Source organism: Pseudopodoces humilis, chromosome 3 (genome assembly GCF_049639895.1).
Source record: "Pseudopodoces humilis isolate 2021_Gansu_Grassland_sample_001 chromosome 3, ASM4963989v1, whole genome shotgun sequence".
NCBI classification, from domain to species: domain Eukaryota; kingdom Metazoa; phylum Chordata; class Aves; order Passeriformes; family Paridae; genus Pseudopodoces; species Pseudopodoces humilis.
This window is the reverse complement of record NC_142202.1, coordinates 49,830,404-49,850,744: the sequence shown is the minus strand read 5'-3', so window position 1 is coordinate 49,850,744 and position 20,341 is coordinate 49,830,404. Positions and strand designations below refer to the sequence as shown.

The following is a 20,341-nucleotide window of genomic DNA, read 5'->3' as shown; positions in this document are numbered from 1 at the left end:
ATGACATCAAATATTCACTGAATTCACTTTTCCCAACCTAATACAACTCCAGGTCTGCTGCTGCTGAGCTATTACAGCTAATATTTGCAGTAGAAAAATGAAGAAAAGCCAATTCTGTTGTATATACGTGTGAAGAGCCTTGATCAACAAACACATTTGGAACATTATGAGTTTGCCAAACAAAGTGTTCACAAAACTAGCATCCAACTAATATGTTGACTATTTCAGAAAACCCTATTTACATAGAACCTTGCACAAACAACACAGCCTTCTGATTTATTAATTATTCTGTAAGTAGAATATGCAGTCACACTTGGAAGATTCAAGTAGTCTATTGCTAAAAACACATTGTACAAACTTGGATAGGAAATAAGCAAGCCATGTAACATTTTAATAAAATCTCAATTGATGCTGATAATTACATCATCAGGTTTCAATGTATGAGGTTGCAGTGTGTGCCCACGTGAAATTAAAATTTCAACAAACTATGCATACAGACACCGTACAAATCGAAACACATTCACTTCCACTGTATTGAATGTCATTTCGGTTGCTAAGCAGGAAAGAACCATGTTTACACATTCCAATTGGCTGTGTCCTCTAACAGTGTTACAAACAAAAGACACTCCTGAAATTCAACACCAAAATCAAGAAAATTATTGACAGCAGGTGGCCAACAATCAGCAAATGCAATTTATCCATACCTTGCAATGAAGTTTAAGAATAAGCTAAGCAGTCAGTCTATCCCCTAGGTATGTGACTTCTCTCAGAGATTTCAGGTAGGTATCTTTCTAGTGTATTGCTGCCAAAATGACTAAGCCACAACACCAGTGTTGAAATGCCACCTTCTGAAAAATTCCACAGGCCTATTTGTTCTGCATTCAGATCTTCAATTTCTTATGTTGGTAAGAAGTTTCTTGGCTGACTAGTTACACTGAAGTTAAAGAGGTTCCTAACAATGGGAATAAGCACAGTGTAGCAATCAGCTTTAGACAGAGATTGTCTTAAAAGACAAATATCTTTTTTTTTTACTTGAGAACAGAACAAATCCAACTCAGTTACATTGAGATAATAGATACAGAGCTCCACATTAATGGAGTGGAAAATAATTTTGTTGAAAGATTCTTTGCCATTTCTTGATCAAGATGAACCACATGGATGATTGTATTAATCAAACAGGGCAGACTGGGACATGTCAGGAGATTTAGTAAGTTCTGCAGAGTTTTGGTTCCTACTGTTGTGCTAGTTCCTCATGGTTATTGTGATATTCTGGCTCTGCTGTATTTCACAGGAGATTTATTACAGAGCTCATTACATTCATTTGATATACTTTAATTAAAATATTAATTAAAGATAACTGTAACAAGGGACCTGGGATATATTGTGTGAGATCAGATTCACAGAATGACATGTTGTTTCTCATCTTCAAATATAGACTCTTCAGCAGGGCTGCCACACAGAAGCAGACTTTCTACCTTATCTGTTGATGATAGGGACAATGTATTGGGTTTTTCAAGGTTCTTAGACTGAGAACTGTTTGGGATTTATGCCTTTCTTGTAATAAATTTCCTTTTGTTTTGATTGAGAGTGCTGGAAATGTTCAGGGATGTAAATATCTGAATTATAAATTACGATTCATTAATAGTTATAAAAACCTTTGTGGTAGTAGGCTTTTAGAGCAGAGAACATGCTCCTGATGCTTTTACATAATCCTGTCTCTCTAATACAAGCTATTAATCAGTGGGTTCAGAAATATTTTCCCTTCTGAATAAATCTAGCAAATACAGGCTCAAAAAAATTAGAAGTTGTAAAGGTAAATTATGTGCAATTTACAATGTGGCTTCCCTGTGGATTTCAATCTTTGGAAGAGATACAAGTACCAACTCCTGGGCATGTACACACACACATACACATAAACAAAATCAGGCCCTCAAATTACCTGTAGTAGCAATTATTTGGAACATCATAAGAAATGGGACTCTTATTCATCTTCTGAAAGCATAAATACTGACTAAAAGCATATGTTATATTTGAAACATTTACTATCATGCTCCTTTTGAACTCTAATAGTATACTAATGGATGTACCATTATGTATATATGAAAAATATCAAAGCATAGATGACCTAGAATGCCCAGTGGCAAAAGGGTATCTTATTGAATGTGAATTAATGGATAAAATGTTCTGAAAGATAATTTGACCTGATTAATAAAAGCAGGAACAGACATAATCCAGAATATCCTCAAAATACTCTGAAAGATAATGGAAACATGAATTATCTGCATTGTTTTGATAAAGCAGCAAAGGTACAAGAAAATTTCTACACTCGAAATAATTTGTTAACTTGGACCACCGTGGTACAGAAAACTTGTTAATGGAGAGATGTTCCTTCTGTCTTCTCCTTAAGTGACATTGCTGGCATTTCCACTTCCAGCTGGTGCCTGCTGGCAGTGCTACCACAGCTGTGGGGCTCGGTGCTCTGCCAGCCTTACGTGTGTCACGCTTGGAGTCACCAAACGGCTGGGGCTGGAAGGGCCCTCCGGAGATTGCCCAGTGCATCGCCTGTCCCTCTCACACTCCATCGTACACAGTGACACAGCTATCTACACACAGTGATGAGATCTTTCACAAGCCTTCTCTTCTCCAGGCTGAACAGTCTCCTAGCTCTCTCATCCACCCAGTCCTTGCTCCTCTTTGTGATGCTTCACTGAACATGAGTAACTTCGTGTCTTTCTTTCACTGGTGAGCCCAGAACTGGATGCAGTGCTCCAGATGTGGGTTCACTGCATGGATTGGTAATAAACTGTGAACCTGTAAGGATCTCAGTAGAAGTTGTCATTAAGGACTATGAACTAAAAAGGCCTACAAAGTTTTTTTTAGATCAAATCAAGACTGATTCAAAGGTAGGCTAACCATTTAACTTAGCAAGCATGCATCAGAAGCAACAACTTCTAGTGAAAGTATAGTTTGGATTCCTCAAAAAGAATAAAAGGGCTTTTGCTCTGAAATAAATATAAAGGATAACATCTATATCACTGAGAAACTTTTACATCTGAAAAGGTTCTGTACTTCATTAGCTCATTTTAACATACAAAAATTTAGATATCGTTTATGCAACAATTAAGCCCTGCAAATATCAAATCCTATTTTGGTATGCTCATATTGCTTCTTCTCTTTCATTTGCCATACTTGACTTTTGTTTCCAATTAAATGACTGAAGCAGTGCTTTTCTCTCTGTGTCACTTTGATTACACAGCAGCTAGAACAATGGAGATGGCAGAGGGAAACAGGACAGCTGCATTGCAAGTAGATACATAGGGAACAAAAACATGGGAAAAGCGAAAACAAATATTCCCTTCTTTTCATTCAGGCATATCTTTGACTTTGCATTCTAAAGGAAAGCTAGACTTTGCTATGATACCTTGAAATAATTTAGGAATCTTTTACAAAATTTGGTCTTAAAAAAGAAAAATTTGCTTTGTCACAATAGAAAAAAATCACTGGTCTAAAAAAGCATTGATCTGTCATTTTATTTTACATATTGATATAGGAGTAGTATCAGTTTAGCTGTCAAGTAGTTCTGTATGTCAGAATTAAGCAATTCACTGTTTAATCTATCAGATTTCTAGGAATGGGCATTATTGATTTATTCACATAAAGATAGAAAATGTCTATTCACATCTTTATACCATACATCTTGGTGCTGGTGGTCGAAAACTTCTTCCTGATCCTGTGGAATACAAATTCATGCTTTCAAATATGGATATACTGCCCTTCCCTTTTCCAAACATCATATATGTGTCACAGTTTCCTTCTCACTCCTTTCCAGTAGCAAACATGCCTTCATATGAATTACTTGGAATTTATACTCTCATCAGCTAGTTCTCAAGTCCATCCTTCATTTAAAGTAAGACTATACTTAAAAAACCCCAGAAGTTTGTTCACAGTAAGAACAACTTGCAGAGCTTAAAAATAATGAATCAAATGAAGCAAGAAGAAAACACTCTCTGCAGCACCTGAACAGCACAGGGAAGCCCTGTGGCTTTGCAATAGACAGCTGCTGTGGATTGGTCTTTTAACAAACTGTCATGTAACATCTGACACTTGTACTCAAATCAAGAGAGTGCTCCCAAATAGCTACAGAAATGCCAATTTGACAGGGCTGTGATGCAGACAGAAAACCAGAGGTAGCAAGATGATGTGTTCCTATTACATCTGATTTTTTAAAGTTGTTCATACTCCATTCTTGAAAATCAGCACTTTAAACTTCTTATATGTACTAGAAAAAGATATGGATTGGTAACTTTTTTCCTTGTAGGATTGAACCTATGCCTAGTGCTGTTTGTTTTTACAAGAGTTATTCTCAGTTCATTCATGTAAAAATTCCCACTTGCATTCTAAATTATCTTCTCCTGTAAGTAACAAATCTATTTATAAAGATTTAATAAGGAGATCTCTAAGTAGGTCTGGAAGGCTAGCCTAGTTAATCACAATATTGATTTGAATAAATATACATTTTAAATTATGGTATTTTTCTATTGCTATAAATCTTCCTACAGATAGCTTCATACAATTTTAAGAAAACCTAGTATTTTAGGGAAGAAAATAGTTTCAAAGTGTTATCATTAAATGAAAGGAGCATATATTTTTTTTCCTTATTGAAAACAAAGAAAATTAGGATTGTGGCCTGTGATTCTCTACATGTAAAAATTAAGGACCAGTGTAGAAGGATCAAGTCTGAGTCAAATCCTAATGAGTTTGAACTAAGATGAATGGCAGCACAGTCTGGGTTAATAGCCCACTTCAGTTTTTCTGTATTCACTTCTGCCATTTAATTTATTTATTCCTTTCTCCATCCTCATTTTAGTGAATGTTAATCTCTGACATTACTCAACAATGTTCTTCAACTGACCACCCTAACTCACTAGTACAGGACCTTTCACATCAAGAAGACCCCAAAAATCCTCTCAATAACACTAGGCAGACACAGCTGATAAAGAGCAGTGACAGACCCTGGCACATCAGACCTCGGCCACCCAAGTGATGGGCAGAGCAGTCCCCAGGAGCAGCCAGCAAGGGCAAACAAAGGTCACAATGGCACCATTTGCTGGTCCTGGTGACTTGCCACCCACAGCATGAGGCACAGCCAGGCAGACCACGCACCAAGAAATGGTCTGGAGGCAGGCAAATCAGGCAGCACTCTTGATTCACCATCAGCTTTCAGGAGCCTGTAGAAGACACAGCTAAACAGGTCTGTAGGCTAAACTTCCATCAGGCAGAAGCACAACTACAACTTCACTATGAAATGGAATTGTGGAAATTGATCTGACACTTCTTTTTAGCAGCATACATATATGCATATGTATATTTAATCCGTGCATTTGTTGCTTCTTGATGGGATATTTCTGATTATGTGGAACAGCAAGTTTTGCTGTGCAAAGAAAGCTGCTGCTTGCCTGCCTTTGGAACATACGGTGAGAGTAACTTCCAGGCTGAAATCAGACTCTTAAAATATTAAAACAGCAAAGGCCAGGAGAAGTCTGAGAGTACAACTATCCAAATGTTATTAAGCAACTGGTTTGTTTCCTAGGAGTTAAACTATTTCCTAGCATTTAAATTATTCTGTGTCAAACTGTGTCTTTTATCAGGACTTCCGACATCACGGGGTGATATTACAAGAAAAATGCACAGGTAATATTCCAACTGGAATGAGTTGGTATGGAGGCTGGTATGAGTGGAGGTATAAGGAAAGGGAAAATAAAGAATTAGACAGACCACAATGCCTAGAGGCCTTGTGCATTGTTTGTTGTCAAACACTAATAGTCTGGTTTGATGTTTCTCAGAGTGATGTAAAACACGTGGTAACCTTTGCCCATTCCTTACTCTGGAATTCCCATGTACCAAATGCCACCGAGGCAGAGCAGCTTCCCTGGGATGGCTGCCAGCACTCTGAGCACAGCTTGCTGAAAATAAACCTGGTGCCAAGAAGATGCAAAGGGCAATCACTTAAAGGGAAAGATGCCATCAGAGTATTAAGCACAGAGCAACTACAGCAACAGAGAGAGAGGAATATACGTCTTTAAAGTGAGAACCAAGTGACAATTTCAGAGCAACTACTACAGCTCCTAGGGCTTATTTCATTAGTTACGATCATTTCAGGTGCCTGTAGGCAAGTTTATTCTAAATTTATACTGATTTCTTCAGAACAATTAGGAATCTGGAATCTAGACAGAGGCATAGCCTGATCTGCTGATGTGCTAGTGACAAGAAGATGTCTGCCAAATTCATAATTCTGCCAAATTCTTTTATTTTTGCACAAATACTTGCTTGGAGATACAGTAAAGGCTTTGTAATCTCAGAAACTGTTAGATATTTGGTTCTTCAAAGTAAAATGCACTAGAGATTAGCTGCCAGAATATTAACACAGAATTTACTTAAAACATATAAACTAGCAAGGCCTGGTTGATAAAACAGGAGAGCAGGATTTTTCTTTTTTATTAGACTCAGATATAAGCTTAATCCTAAAATTGGAAACAATACTAATTTCTTTATGTAACATAGCCCTCTTCCACACATGGAAGATTATCATGAAGCCAAGCAATCATCTTCTTTCATATATTAAATATCATACACACTTTCTAAAAATGATTTAGCAATTGAGAAGTCAATTGTTGGTACTTTTCAGTGGTATTGTTGAGACCTGTAGAGACATTGGCACTTCCTCAGTATTTAAACACTCCTAGATGCAAAGCTATTCACATAATTAAATACATTGTTAAAGATCTAAAACATTCAAAGTATTTAAAATCACAGCTCTCCATATGAAAAAAAAAAAAAAAGAAAAGAATGAGCATATTATTGCTCTTGTGAAACACATTATTTGCAGGTAATGTCATAATGACTTTTATTTCACAGATCAAATAAAATTGCCATAACAAATTCTCAAAGACTGTGAATGGTCCAGGTAATTGCACATAATGGGATGTCATAGGGTAAACCACTGAAGTTAAAAAATATTCTGGAGTAAGTAAATAGTTTATAAATAAATAAATATTCATTGTTTCTTGTTTCTAAAAGGCAAATCTTTACATTTCCAGCAGTGTTCTCAGGTTTTTTTCTGTTTTTTCCCTCATCCTCCAGGGTGAATACTTTCCAGTACTGTATAAACTAGGATTGTGGTATCTGTTATATTTGATTTGTAGTCTCAATTACTCCCTCTTAAACATGTGATGATTTCTTTGAAGAAATGGGAGAAATATTTCTTACACTTGGAAAGGGAAGTGTTGAGGATTACGATAATCCTCAGTTTCTTAGCAGCTCATTTTAAAATTTCAGAGATGTCTCCTATACAATCTTTATCCTGATGCTGGGCACAGCCTTTATGTCACCAACAACATCCAGCCCACCACCATAAAGAAATCTCCGTAAAGCTGGACCCAAGCCCCTAGAACCCTGATGTTTAACAGATTAATTTTTTCTTTTTTTTTTATGAACGATTTGTTTAAAAATACTGGGGGAGTCAAAAGATCAAGACTTGATGGAAACAAGGAGAAACAGTGCTGATACAGACTTAATATCAGCAATTTTATAGCAGTGACGACATTGACTTAATATCAGCACTTTTAGAGTCAGTATCAGATAGAGAAAGGTGCATTATTACAGATGTTTAAGATAGTGAGATACAGTGCAATTCCCCCCCTGCCCCATCATTCTCTGTATCCACCCTTTCCCATTTCTTCCTCCTCTCTCTCTCACTCCCTATCCCCCCACCCTGCCTGCACAATGGGAAGCAGAGCCAGGGCTTTTGGGTCAGAGACAAATTCTCTGTGGGAGATTCTGCTCGCAGCCTGAGCTGTGCCCAGTGATGCTGAGGAAGGCTGAATTCTCAGCAGAGCAACGGGACCACTCCATTTGGCATTCCCTGCTCTGGGGGTGCCTATAGGAAACAGAGCTCCAGGGCATGTGAGGCTTCCACCCTGCCTGCTGAAACAAGCCTGTGCTTTGGGTTCAAAGGGAGATGGGTACAGTTTGTACTCAGGGTGCATATGGTAGGTGAACTGAACATTTCATTTTTATTTTTTTAAATAATAAAAATCAAATGGATACATGAATTCATTCTATCCTCAGTTCAAGAACTCCCAATCCCTACTACACAGATCAACTTGCCATAACAAATTATTTTATGAAATGGCAAATTTCCATAGTAGAAAACTCTGTCAACATAAACTGCTTAAACAAATGTTTGATTGTTCTGCAGTCGAATAACTAGATTCACAAAGCACAGAAAGCCTAAATACTGTATTTAAACACTAAATTATCTCTGAGTTAATAAAAATAATATTCTCTGGGTTAGAAAATATGGAATGACAAAATTTAAAAGATTTATGCACAGAGAGGGAAGCCATTTCCAGAAAGTAGCCTTCAATACATCTGCATTTCTACCTGTAGGGAATACAGGTGTCTTACTTAAATGGCTGTTACTGATCTTACATTTTACATACAATATTTTCACACTCTGCTGCTACTGCAACACACTTTGCAACGTAGAGCAAGAGCCTTAAATAATCTCTTAGCTCAATACAGTTTTTCCTAGGCTAGCATTTCATTTAGTATGAGTCTGAACATGATATCATGTTCCTATTTGGGATACAGAGTCTCTGAGACCATATCTGCTTGCCTTTCTCTCTTTCACTCTCTTATCAGTCACAATCAGAAATGCTTCTGACATCTTCTGATAGATGAGGCTATACCTTCCCCTGAAGCAGGCTGTGCCTTCCTTCCTGCCTGCAGCACAGTGCATCGACTGCCTGTAACTCTGCTCACAGATCAGATGAGCAGTGTACCTGGAATGATTCACAATCAGAGGAAAAAAATTATTTTTCCTTTGATATTTCAATTTTTTAAAATAAGTTAGATAAAAGATTATCCCTAAATGTAGTAAGAAGTTAACTTTTTAGGAGGAGCAAACAGCTGCTGTGAATGTAATACAAAATATGGACAGAAGGGTCACACTTTTCAAAATGAGCTCCCCAAAACATTTTAAGGAAGTAGGTAAGTTTGAAAATTCTGAATCTGGCCCTTGAAAGAATCTTCATTTAAAGTAAACGTGTTGGGGTGACCAAGTCAAACTAAAACTCTTTCTATGCCTCTGTTTGTAAAACTAATAATGGTAGAGCCTCTCTTAAAAGAACCCAATTTTTGCTTTATTCATCAGTGTGTTCAGAAACATCCTGTCTATGAGAGGTTTTTCATTAAGATAGCTTTTTATACTAGACTCTGAGAACACTGAATGCCATCACATGCATTAAACATGAAAAACACCTTCTATTTTCTTATACCATATACGGTAATGTCACAGCTTAGGCTGACACAATTTCATATCTGCCTGGACTAAAGCTAAGACCATTTCCTTTACATAACTGACTTTCCAATGCACACCAGAACAGATTGCCCTGAGAGATTGTGGAGTCTCCCACACCACGGATGTTCAAGAACTGTCTGGATGCAATCCTGTGCCATGCCCTCTAGGATGACCCTGCTTGAGCCAGGAGGCTGGACCAGATGACCACTGTGGTCCCTTCCAACCTGGCCCATTCTGTGATTCCATGAGCTCCTCTTCCAGCTACAAGGAACTGCTGGAGGTTCACAGGCAAGATGCAGAGGGAGATCAGATGGTAAACTACCTGCATGCTCAGCAATACTTGACTGAAAAGCAGTGAGGGCAATTTAAGGGACCAAATTTAAAGCACCACTGGTGACTTAGCACAAACATCTGGTGGTGGGCTGACACTTCATAAATGCTTTTCTGTTCCGCTTGTCACTGAAATCTACCGTATCCTACATCTCAGAAACACCCTACAGTTCTCTACATTGCACTTTATTTGTTGCCAGCACAGACAAATATGTGGTGTGTAAAATATGAGGGTAAAATATGTTGGATCTCATGTCCCAAAAAGAACCAAAGAGCAACTCTATTGGCAGCGTTATTCATATTTGATGTTTTAATGTAAATTAACTAAGACAATTTTTTCTCTCTGCTGCACTCAAGTGGTACTTCTCTGCAGAACTCAGTGGTATCACAATCCGAATCCCAGCTTGCTACAGAGACTGACTTCCTATTGTTACTTTATAAATTAGTATCTTGTATACCTGCAACATGGACAAGACCTCCCTGGTTCAAGGGCATTAGATTTGCTTGTGTTGAACTTAATAAAGTGTAAAACAGTTTAAGTAATGAAGAAGTTGTCAACATCAGATTGTGACTAATCTTCTGCCTGCTACTAGGAGAAAGAGCATTATTTCCCATGCCAGAACCTATAAATCAGTGTGGTGAAAATATCTTTTTAAGACAAGTGCTCTCAGGAGAAAATAAGGGTTGCAGATTTCCAAAAAAGAAATGCCCTTTTAATATAGCATTTCAGAAAATGTCTCTAGAAATTGAGGAACTAGCTCAGAGGCATCTGAAAATCTCCCAAAGTCAGAGCTGAAGAAGTTCAACTGTCAAAGTACTGTCAACAGATGTCAATAAAAGTGTAGCTAGAAAGCACTGAGAGCTCTCTGCTAATTATTTTCTATGTCTTAAACATCAGGACTTTCTGAGACATTTTAGAAATTGGCTTGCTTATTGGCAAACTGATTTTTATCAGCTATCATAAAAAGGTGCAATGCCAAGCACAAATTGACATTGAATGATTTTAGCTTTATTTTTTTTGTGAAATGTGACTTTTCACTAATACTTAGAAAATAGCAGAATTTAGCTCCAGCTTGTTGACACTAGTAGCAAACATGATTAAAATTTTAAAAAATTATTATCCAAGTGATGCTCTAAAACCATGAATACCAATTTAAAAATGCTAAAGTAGTGAGACCAAGCTGCAGTGGCATATTAGGTGGTCCAGATAACTGTGATGTTGCCCCCAAAGAGGCTTTCTGATCAGCTGACATATTAAAACATTATAATCCTCCCATTGTCATATTATTGGATTTGAAACGATGTTTGCTATGGTGTTTAAGCAAAAAATAAAAACCCAAGCAGAATCTCACACTCCTTTGCTCTGGTAGAGAAGCCCTGAAGGGTAGAACTTGGGGAGGGATGAGAATAATATTAATATACCTGTAGTGCATATGAAAATCTCTTTTTAAAGCAAACGTGTTTCACATTTTTTAAGTGTTTAAAAAAAAAAGTGAACCCTACAAGCAAGTCTTCATGCAGAAATAATCTATTCAGCACTATAGGGATCCTACAAATAAAGTATGGATTGCTGATTTTTTTTCCCTCTACTTATTTTGAAAATAAGAAGCAGAAATATAGAGTCTGTTGGTAGGAGAGTGAGAAGAGGATTGCTGAACCATTTGGAAATTAAAGGTTTCAGTGACCTCTGAGCTTTCAATTCAGGTGCCATTAAAAAAAACCTAAGCACATGTTTCAAAATGGTCACTGGATGGCCACCAGAACTTCACAGAACCATCAGAGTTGGAAGAGATCTTGTAGATCATGTAGTCCAACCATCTATCACTCACCTCTGCCCAAGAGCAGGCACCCACACCAAACTATGTCCCTGTACCCCTCCGTCCTCACAAGCGAGATGGACTTTCTGCAGCAGCAGTGAGATTTCCCCCCTCCCTGTAAACTATATCAGAGCTTTCTTTTTGAAAACAGCTATTCATTGGTACAAAAGTTGTTCAGAAGGCAGTGCTCATTTGGAGACAACATCCATCAGAAAGGTTTCTGGGGTTTCAGGACAGAACTCCTGGAGCTGGAGGTAAATCTCTGCCTGAAACCACCTTTATGTGGCCATGTAGAAGCTCAAGTTCCATTCTGGGGCTAAAGGTGGGGCAGTGGACTGTGGGCAGCCTCTGAGAGGCCCCATGAAGACACAGCTCAACCCTTAGGGGACACTGCAGTGCTAATCCATCTCAGAAGAGCTGACAGAAGCAGAGAAGGAACTTGAATCTTTTCTTCCACACCTTGAAAGCACTAACAGCAGGCTATTGGCTACTTCTGTCTATCTGAGGCAGAAAGGGAAAACATTTCCCAGGCAACCTCTAATGCACAGCAAATTTTCAGATCCAGCCATTTCATTTAGAGACTGAAGTGAATTTTAGCTTTTTAGAAAGCCTGGCCATTTCTATCAGCTTTGATGATGATACATAGGATGAACTTCATTCCATGTTCTCATGTTGCACTGGTGCTTGTTACCGTACTATTACAGAGGTTGTACTTTGGTGGTGGATAGGACTGCCATAGTTATAGTTTCCTGGTTCAACGAGACAGCATGTTACAATCCTACTGCACAACATTTTTCTTGTGATACAGCACAGTACATGTTGGCTCCTAAACAAAATTACTATTTTCCTGTCATTCCTCAGCTTTTAAAAATATTACTTACATAGCTGTAAACAGCTTAAAACAGATCATGGTCTGCTCTCAAAATGAGCAACATCAGCCTCTTCTGTATTACAAATATATAAAGTTTTGCAGATGCTAGCACGTAAGAATTAAATGTAGGGATCTGATTTCAAATAAAATCTGGTAAACATTTTTCTGTGAGAAAGGGAAGGAGAGAAGGTGGGGGGGGTTAGAATGTGATGGAAGGAAAAGAATGCATCACAGCTTCTGTGGAACAAGGGAAGCAGCCCTGTGGTACCACAGTGCTGAGGAAGTTGTGGAAAACTGGTGTGAAACAGGTATGATGCAAGGTTAATGAACCTAAAATTTGATCTAAACCATTGAAGAGAAGGAATGCATTTTAGTCCTGAAAGCTCAGTGTGTCTGATCTTTCACAGGTAGAAATTGATGAAGTCCTTTTAAACTCAGTGGAATCATGACATTTAACACTCTCATACAGCACTCCAGTTTGAGTCTTGTTTTTATCTTTTAGTTCTGCTTTTCAAAGCAGTCCTAGTAAAACAAACCAACTGTGCACTGGAAGAATTTGCTGGTGAAGAAATACATTCCAGTTGTATCTTTCTAGCTGATACTTACAATTTGCTCAAGAAAATTATGTTTTTAATGAGAGAATTTTATTTAGTTTTGTAAAAGCATTTTCAAGCATTTTTTAATAAGTGTTCTCAGATCTGCTAAAGCAGAAAGCAATATGCTCTTTTCCCATGCCCTGAACATGGAAAGCTCCTCTCTTTCCTTCACTGATATGTGCAAGTTCTTTTACTTATTAACCAGGACTAATTATTGTTTCCCTGGCTGTCCTGCAGTCTTCTAATGACCATATTGATCAAACTGGAGCTACACTGCCTAATTACATTTACGATGGCCATTCTGATGCTACTTGAACATTGTTATTAATAGATATTCAGATGTTATGGCAGGGTGTAAAACAAAAATGCACTGCATAAGTCAGACAGGGCCAAGTCATATTCCAACATTTGAAACAAAAAGGACCCTAGAAAATAGCCTGTTTCAACATGATTTTCAGTTAACACAAAGCCAGAAGTGTGCTTTCTCCATGCAGGTATCATGCACCTGTTTTCATCTCCCTCCAGGTGTCTATGTGAGATCTTCTCCTCCATCCCAGCAGCCTGGCACACAACAAGCCCTCATTGCATCTAACCTTCTCAGAGGTTTAAAGCCAAGTGGCTTTAAGCTAAGTAAAAGGCAAAACAAATATCAGGTGTTGTCCATCTTTAGTGTACTTCAGCGTGCAGCTGCATACGTGTTTCTCTACAGAAATACGAAGCAAGTTATGTCCTCTGGGGCTGTGTAAGCAGAGGTCCCAGTTGTCACTCTATACCCAGATGACTGTACATAAAGGAGAAAATAGCTGCACCCTTTGGATGACAGCTGAATTTTTGAGAAAGTGAGGTATTTCGCATCAATGTGTGTGCATTTGCACAGCAACCACCTGGAGATCCACACCTCTTTTACCAAAGGGATGAATCCTTGCACATACTCAATGGTAACTGCCAGCTCATCTTAGGACAAGCCCCAGATCCCAGCCAGTCTTTACATGCCCTGTAGGAAGCGTGCTAAGTTGTGTAGAGGGGAAGAGAAGAATAAAAACACGAGCATACATATCTTTTCTTACAGAAATAATAAAGGGCAATTGCCAACGGGAGCAGAACTGATTGCACAGTAGATCAATACCATCCTCTGGGAGTTTTCTACTTAAGTTGATGCTTCTTAATTTCATTTGTTCAAATGTATATTTCTCTAAGCCATTCTTGAGTTGCTGCACATTCAGTCAAAACGTGCCTACCTCCTGCTTTATTCTTTGGAAGGCAATGACCATCCCTTACAAAACACCTTTCCTACATACACACATGGTTTGCATCACAGACTCTGCTGTGAACAAACATGCAGTAAATTGTGCACAGGTCCTGACAGCAGCTGCCCCACAAGTGTGTTTTTATGCCACCATGACAATTAGCTAAACTTAATTTGACAGGAGATTCTCTGCTCTTTTCAAAGCCTTACACTGCCAGCATTAACACACACCATACTGAGATATTACTTGGTGAGTTTTCTCATACCAGAAATTTTTGTGGGTAACTAATACAAACCTACCAGCTATAGAAAAAAAATGCCTCTGCAACTGTTTCCTTCTAAATATTTGTTTCTACTTTATTAAAAATAACCTGCTCAAAAAGAGAAGTGAATCTTGCTGCTTGTGTCTGAGGGCAATTCTTCTTTAGCTAAAATGTAACAAATCTGTCTCTGTGTGTGACTGGAAGAATCCTAACTGTCCATGCCCACCTATTAAGAGAAAGAGGTCATCAGCTATGTTTATCCATCCAGGCAACCCGGATGTCTTACTTGGCTGGACAGCAAGCTAGGAGAAGAATATCATATGCCACCACAAGACTATGTGACTTAAATAAGTAGCTAAACTGAGTTCTCATCCATCCTCACTCGCAGCTCCTACTGGGAGAAAGAAAAGAATAAAAGAACGCAACTCAGTAGGACCCTTTCATCAGTTCAGTTTCTCTCATTTGACACAGTTTACCTACTTAAATGATAGCCATAGACTTTCCACTTTTCAAACACATCCAGTGACAAATGTATATCAAAATTACTGCATCAATGGACTGCTGATGCCACACCATTCAGTGTGTGCAACAGTAATGCTTAATTCACTTGACTCCTGGTTTTTGAGGATTGTCTCTGTCACAAACTTTTCACTTACAGTTTTGACACTGAAGTCTGGCGTCTGAAAATACACTCTGCTCTATCTGATCTGGCTGTGATTTGTTAATTTTCTCCTTTAAAACTGGAGGCTTTAAAACAGGTAGCTATCACTAGCCCAGACTTGAGAATTGTGAACCCTTGCAATATATCTTCTGAATCCCACAGTCTGTTACAGGATAACAGAAACAGCAGGGTTCAGAGCTTCAAATATTGTTTTCTAATGCATTTTTTTTGGAATGGCACTGTAGTAAGAATAATAGTAAAAATTAAATTTAACAGTTCTCCGCAGTTTCTAGGATGATACAGAACAATTTCTTTGCAAAAAAAAACTTGCAGAAGTTGACTTTGCATTTTCAAATTCTATGAATTAAACAAATTGTCTTAAATTAAAAAAAAAATGCATTCTATCTCTCTAAATTTTATACAAAGCTAATACTTCAGATCTGAAAAACTGCTACTATTGTCAGAAGGCATGCTATTTGGTTTCCACTCATTTACTGTGAAACACAAAAGGCCGCCAGCAATCCTCATCTGATTGCATATGTGGTACCTGGCTCTGTGACCCATCTTCTCGGCATTATTCATCTTTAGGTGCCAAAATTGATGCACCTTGTGGTGGCCAGAGAGAGAAAAAGCATCAGAACTTCTGAACTTCTTTTGTACACTTAGGCTGCATCTGTGTCTCAGTGTCATCAAGCTATAAACTAAATAACATCATTTCTACACCCTGAAGCTAGCGACAGAAAAGTGCAAATTTCACACAAATTTCACAGAGGCAAAGCCAATATTTCACTGGAAGTGTAAGAACTGATGTCCCTGCAAGAGTAAGCCAGCTTGCTGGCTGAGGAACAAGAAAGATGTATTTCACAGTTCCGACATCTTCTACCCAATATGGATGTGAGAGGAGGAACACTGAACCATCATTTCATTACAAAAGACTTAATTTTGTTCTGGCAGCTAGCAGGACCGCAGCTGTCCCTTTCACTTTCACCCTGTGACAAGCACAAGGAATGCTGTAATAATTTCAAGCATGAAAATGGAGTAACAATGTGATGATGAACAACACTGAGTAGCTAAGAATTCCTATTTAGATTGGATAGCTTCCTGGCTGCACCAAACTACTTGCTATTCTGTTAGACCAGAAACCAGAACCAATCTCATCAAGAGCTTTTGGCCATGTATCTACCTTGATCTGAGGAGAGATTAAGTCTCAAATATTTCTTATTATCATTAAGCAGAGATGTGTCAGGTTTTACACTACTGACAGCAATGGCTTGGTTAGTAGCTGGCATTTTTGCTTCATACAGCTCCTATAAAGAAAGCTGCCAGTACAAGAGCAGTTTATTGCCTGAGACTGAATAATTACAGGAAAACCATATATGTGTCATAGAATAACCATTTTCAGACCATTTTTCATTAAAATATGCTTTAGCTGTGGGTAGAAGAACTGTGTGATGAGTGAAAAGGAATTACATATGACCAAATGTCTCAAATACACATCATACTTGCAATGAAGACACTGGAAAATCAGTCTGCTACCATGACTTACCTAGAGGTCTGGTAAGGGCAAGCAGAGGGCTCAGTTTCAGAAAGGAAAAGTACATAAACAGGGAGAAAGGGGAGCTGCTGTCATAATGATATGTTTCTATACCATTTTACACAAACATTTTACAATTTTAAACGGTAATCTGCAGTATACTGGATTAGTCTCAGCAGAGTGGGCCTGGCTCTGATGGAATCACTGGAACTTCATTGGTGACAACTCCTGTCCACCCTATGGAAACAAACTCAGAAGAAGCAGCCATTCATAGCCCATGAAACTTGTGCAATACACAATTTTTTTGAGACCACACGAGTGCAAATCAGTCAGTAAGTGTTTCATTCACTGCAGAGAGGCCAACTTTAAGTGGCATTTTTTCTAGATGTTGAATTGAGATTGTTCAGAGGAAATATTGCAGATAAACTTTTCTTACTAAACCAGGAAAAATAACTTACTCAGCTGAAGTCCACTTACCATATTTTCTATTAGTACCACCACAAGCAGTTGCTATGGAACACAGATGCACCAACGCGTAGATACAGAGCTTAAAAACAAAGCTTCTCTAGAAACTCTTTATCAAAATAAGTCAGTAATATAATTCTCAGAAATTATTATAAGCAAACAGCTTACAGATTGTCTTTTGGAAACTTGAATATATTCATATAATTACAGGGCTTTTCCTTACAGAACAGGTTATCGTCTCTTTATGCTGAGACAGATTCTTAGTTAATTTACAGTCAATCATCTAACCAGCCTATATTAGCCCTTCGGAACTTGAGCCTAGAGAAGTAGTACTTTAGTTTTTGAAAACAGCTGGCAGTTCACATGGTAAGAATATGGGGAGGGCTGAGGAGGAGAAAATGACATGGAGATTACAGAACAACAGTTCATCCAACTAAGCTTGACTTTGAGTTGTTGGATGGTACGAGAAAATACCTTTCAGCATCTTCAAAGAGATGGGGCACTAAAGAGTTTATCTGTGACAAACCTCTTTGTTTCTGCAGTCATCAGTGAAGATACAGCAAAGGAAATGGAGGAGCTGCAGTTATGCATTTGCAATACACAAAGTCCTTGTTTTCCCACTAGGCACTGCAGAATAGCAATTGTCCATTCACAGCACATAGCACATCCTCTGCATTTCAGAGCTAATATTTTTGCAGTCCTTAAGCTAGCATGCTTCAGCCTAGTGAAGTTAATTTTTTTAACCCTATGGGGTGCACTGCAGGAGATAGGTGCACTCATGTTCTGTTCCTTGTTAGAGGAATTGTTTTTTAGGTATAATTTTTAAAGTTAAACTGAAATATTTTCAAATGCAGAGGATTTATATCTACAGCAACATTTCAAACAGAGCTATAAAAAGTCTCTTTCCACAAACTGGAAAAATATGAAGACTGCTGATCATTGAACATAGCTATATATTAACCCAATCAACAACAGAAATCTCCTGTGTTGGCTGGATTTATTTTTAAGACTGCTTGCACACACACACACACACACACAAGCTCTGACAAGTGGCTCTTCCTCTTATAATTTAGAATCACGCTCCTGAAAACAATGTTAGTTTGATGGTAGTTGCTTTCATTTACTGCAGCACACATTGCCCACTGTGATGCTGCAATACTCACTCAAGGCAGATCACTGGCTCAAATATGAACTGAAGCTATATGCTATGAAACAGATGCCAGGTTACATCACTTCAACTCCTGAGCAAATTTCCACTTTTCTCTGTTTGGGTAGCAAAAGCTGTATGAAAACTGGTGTTGATATAAGACAACCAGCTCTCTCCCCTCCCAGTGGGGATCTGTTTCTTAGTCAAAGCTCAGGCTGCTTCTTAATTTTGAACTTCTGAACCCAAACCAAGTAAAGTACTCTAAGCATGTATTAAAAACAACCCAACCCCAAAACCAGTACATGTACTCCTAAAAAATGAGGCCGATATTCTTTTCTGCTTGACCTGTTTATTTCCAACTCTTCCTCCCCCTGCTCTAACTCTCAGAAAAACTCACAGCCCTCTCAGGATAGGAACAAGTTTCTGCTTTTTTCTCCCTTCATCTAAGCCAGACAAGTCCCAGGTCTCCTCTCCTGCCACAGAGCAATAGGAAAACATATAGAAAAATCAATCACACGTTCCCCAGTGGGGTCAGAAAGGACTACCACAAGAGATTCTTTTTGCAATCTTCTGTAACCATCAAACGGTTAAATCAACATGAGTTAAAATTTTCATCTAGTTTGACTGAAGAGAAAAAGGGAGGAAATTCAAAAAACGGTTGCTGTAGTAACAATCACAAGTAAAAATCTTTTCCACTAAATAATAGTATTATCTCCCTCTCCCCCTCACAATTTTAAAACAAATTCAAAAAACAATCACGCTGCCTCTTTTAGATTTGCTGTACCTACCTCAACCATTAAACAAGACATTTAACCATAGTGGCAGTTCTGTGACCTTTGAATTCCGTGAAATCTCTAAGCGGTGCAGCTTGTTCATGAAGACTTGTACTGCAGAATCCAGTAACTGCATCCAGGGTTGGGAACAGAAATAAGCAACGGCAGCAAACAAATATAATAATAATAACAACAACAATAATGATTAAAAATAAACCAATAAATAAATAAAAATTAAAAGGCTGGTTTTGCTGTTGTGGTGTTTTTTTGGTTTTTTTTTTTTTTTTTTTTAAAGAGGGGGGCGGAAAAAAAAAAAAAGAAAAAGGAAAGGAAAACCTCCCCAAGTCCCCCAGCCCAGGGGATAGGAGCACCTTCAGAGGCAGGGGGCTGTGAGGAGCGCGCCGGAGCGCGGCGGGCCGGCAGTGGCGGAGCTGCGGCACTGGCTGCCCGTGCGGGCGCTGGCGCAGGCCGGCAGCGCGGGGAGGTGCCGCCGCTGCCACGGGCGCCAATCCCGGCCCCGCCGCCAGCGCCGCCGAGAAGCCTTTTCTGTTTATGTTTCCTCATTTCGGCAGTGACGTCAAAGGGTTTAGTTTTTCCTCTGCATGTGCTATTAATTTTAAGCGACTACTATGGGAGGAATGTGGCAGTGATTTAGGCAGGCTAGCCTAGGCGAAAGGAACCGGAGTCGTGATTTATCTGTCCTGGATTCAGCTCTGAAAGATTTTGTATCCAGAGGTACCAGAAAAATCCAAAATATCCTCGCAACGTGGAGAAAAGCTATAAATATGCTTACATACATTCAAGCATTCTTAAGTATACACAAGATGTTTTCCAGGGAGGGCTGGGTTACCTCTATGGGCTGTGGTGCAAAATCAGACCCGATTCTGCCCTCGCCCTACAGTAAATCAGGAACTGCTTGTCTAAGTTCAGCAGCGTCACACCAGTGTAAACCAGCCTAAGGAGATAAGACTGAGACTACCGTACACATCCTTTTATCAGTCAGCAGGAGCTACACTGCAGAGCTGCTTTCCTCACCCCATCCGAGGCGCGGACGCCCTTGAGGGCTGATCTGGGCGAACAGCTGCTCCTTCCAGCAGCCAGCTGTGCTCGGCTGCGAACCATCACACAGCCTTTTATTTCCTACCAAAGTCCACATCAAAAGGCAAAAGGAAGGTAGAGCCTGGCTTTCAGTATAGCCGCACCATTGACAGCGGAGAAGTCACGCTGCTGAAGCTTCGAGAAACAAGTAGTCTTCATCAAGGTCAATTAGCATGGGC

At 38.9% G+C, this 20,341-nt stretch overlaps 1 protein-coding gene across 2 annotated transcripts in view; it reads right to left on the bottom strand.

The window, feature by feature from the left end:
* The window catches only part of PDE7B (phosphodiesterase 7B), a 175,225-nt gene extending 155,703 nt beyond the window's left edge, over positions 1 to 19,522 (bottom strand). Inside the window, exons 1-2 of one of the 2 annotated variants that reach the window (XM_014263431.2) lie at positions 19,436 to 19,522; positions 19,080 to 19,194 (exon numbers count right to left, since the gene is read on the bottom strand). In XM_014263431.2, the coding sequence (XP_014118906.2) occupies positions 19,080 to 19,100 (21 nt within the window). In that variant the 5' untranslated portion in view covers positions 19,101 to 19,194; positions 19,436 to 19,522. Of the gene's footprint in view, positions 1 to 19,079 lie in introns of both variants that reach the window. The other variant, XM_005518485.3, reaches the window with a different exon arrangement.
* Positions 19,523 to 20,341: the final 819 nt, after the last annotated feature.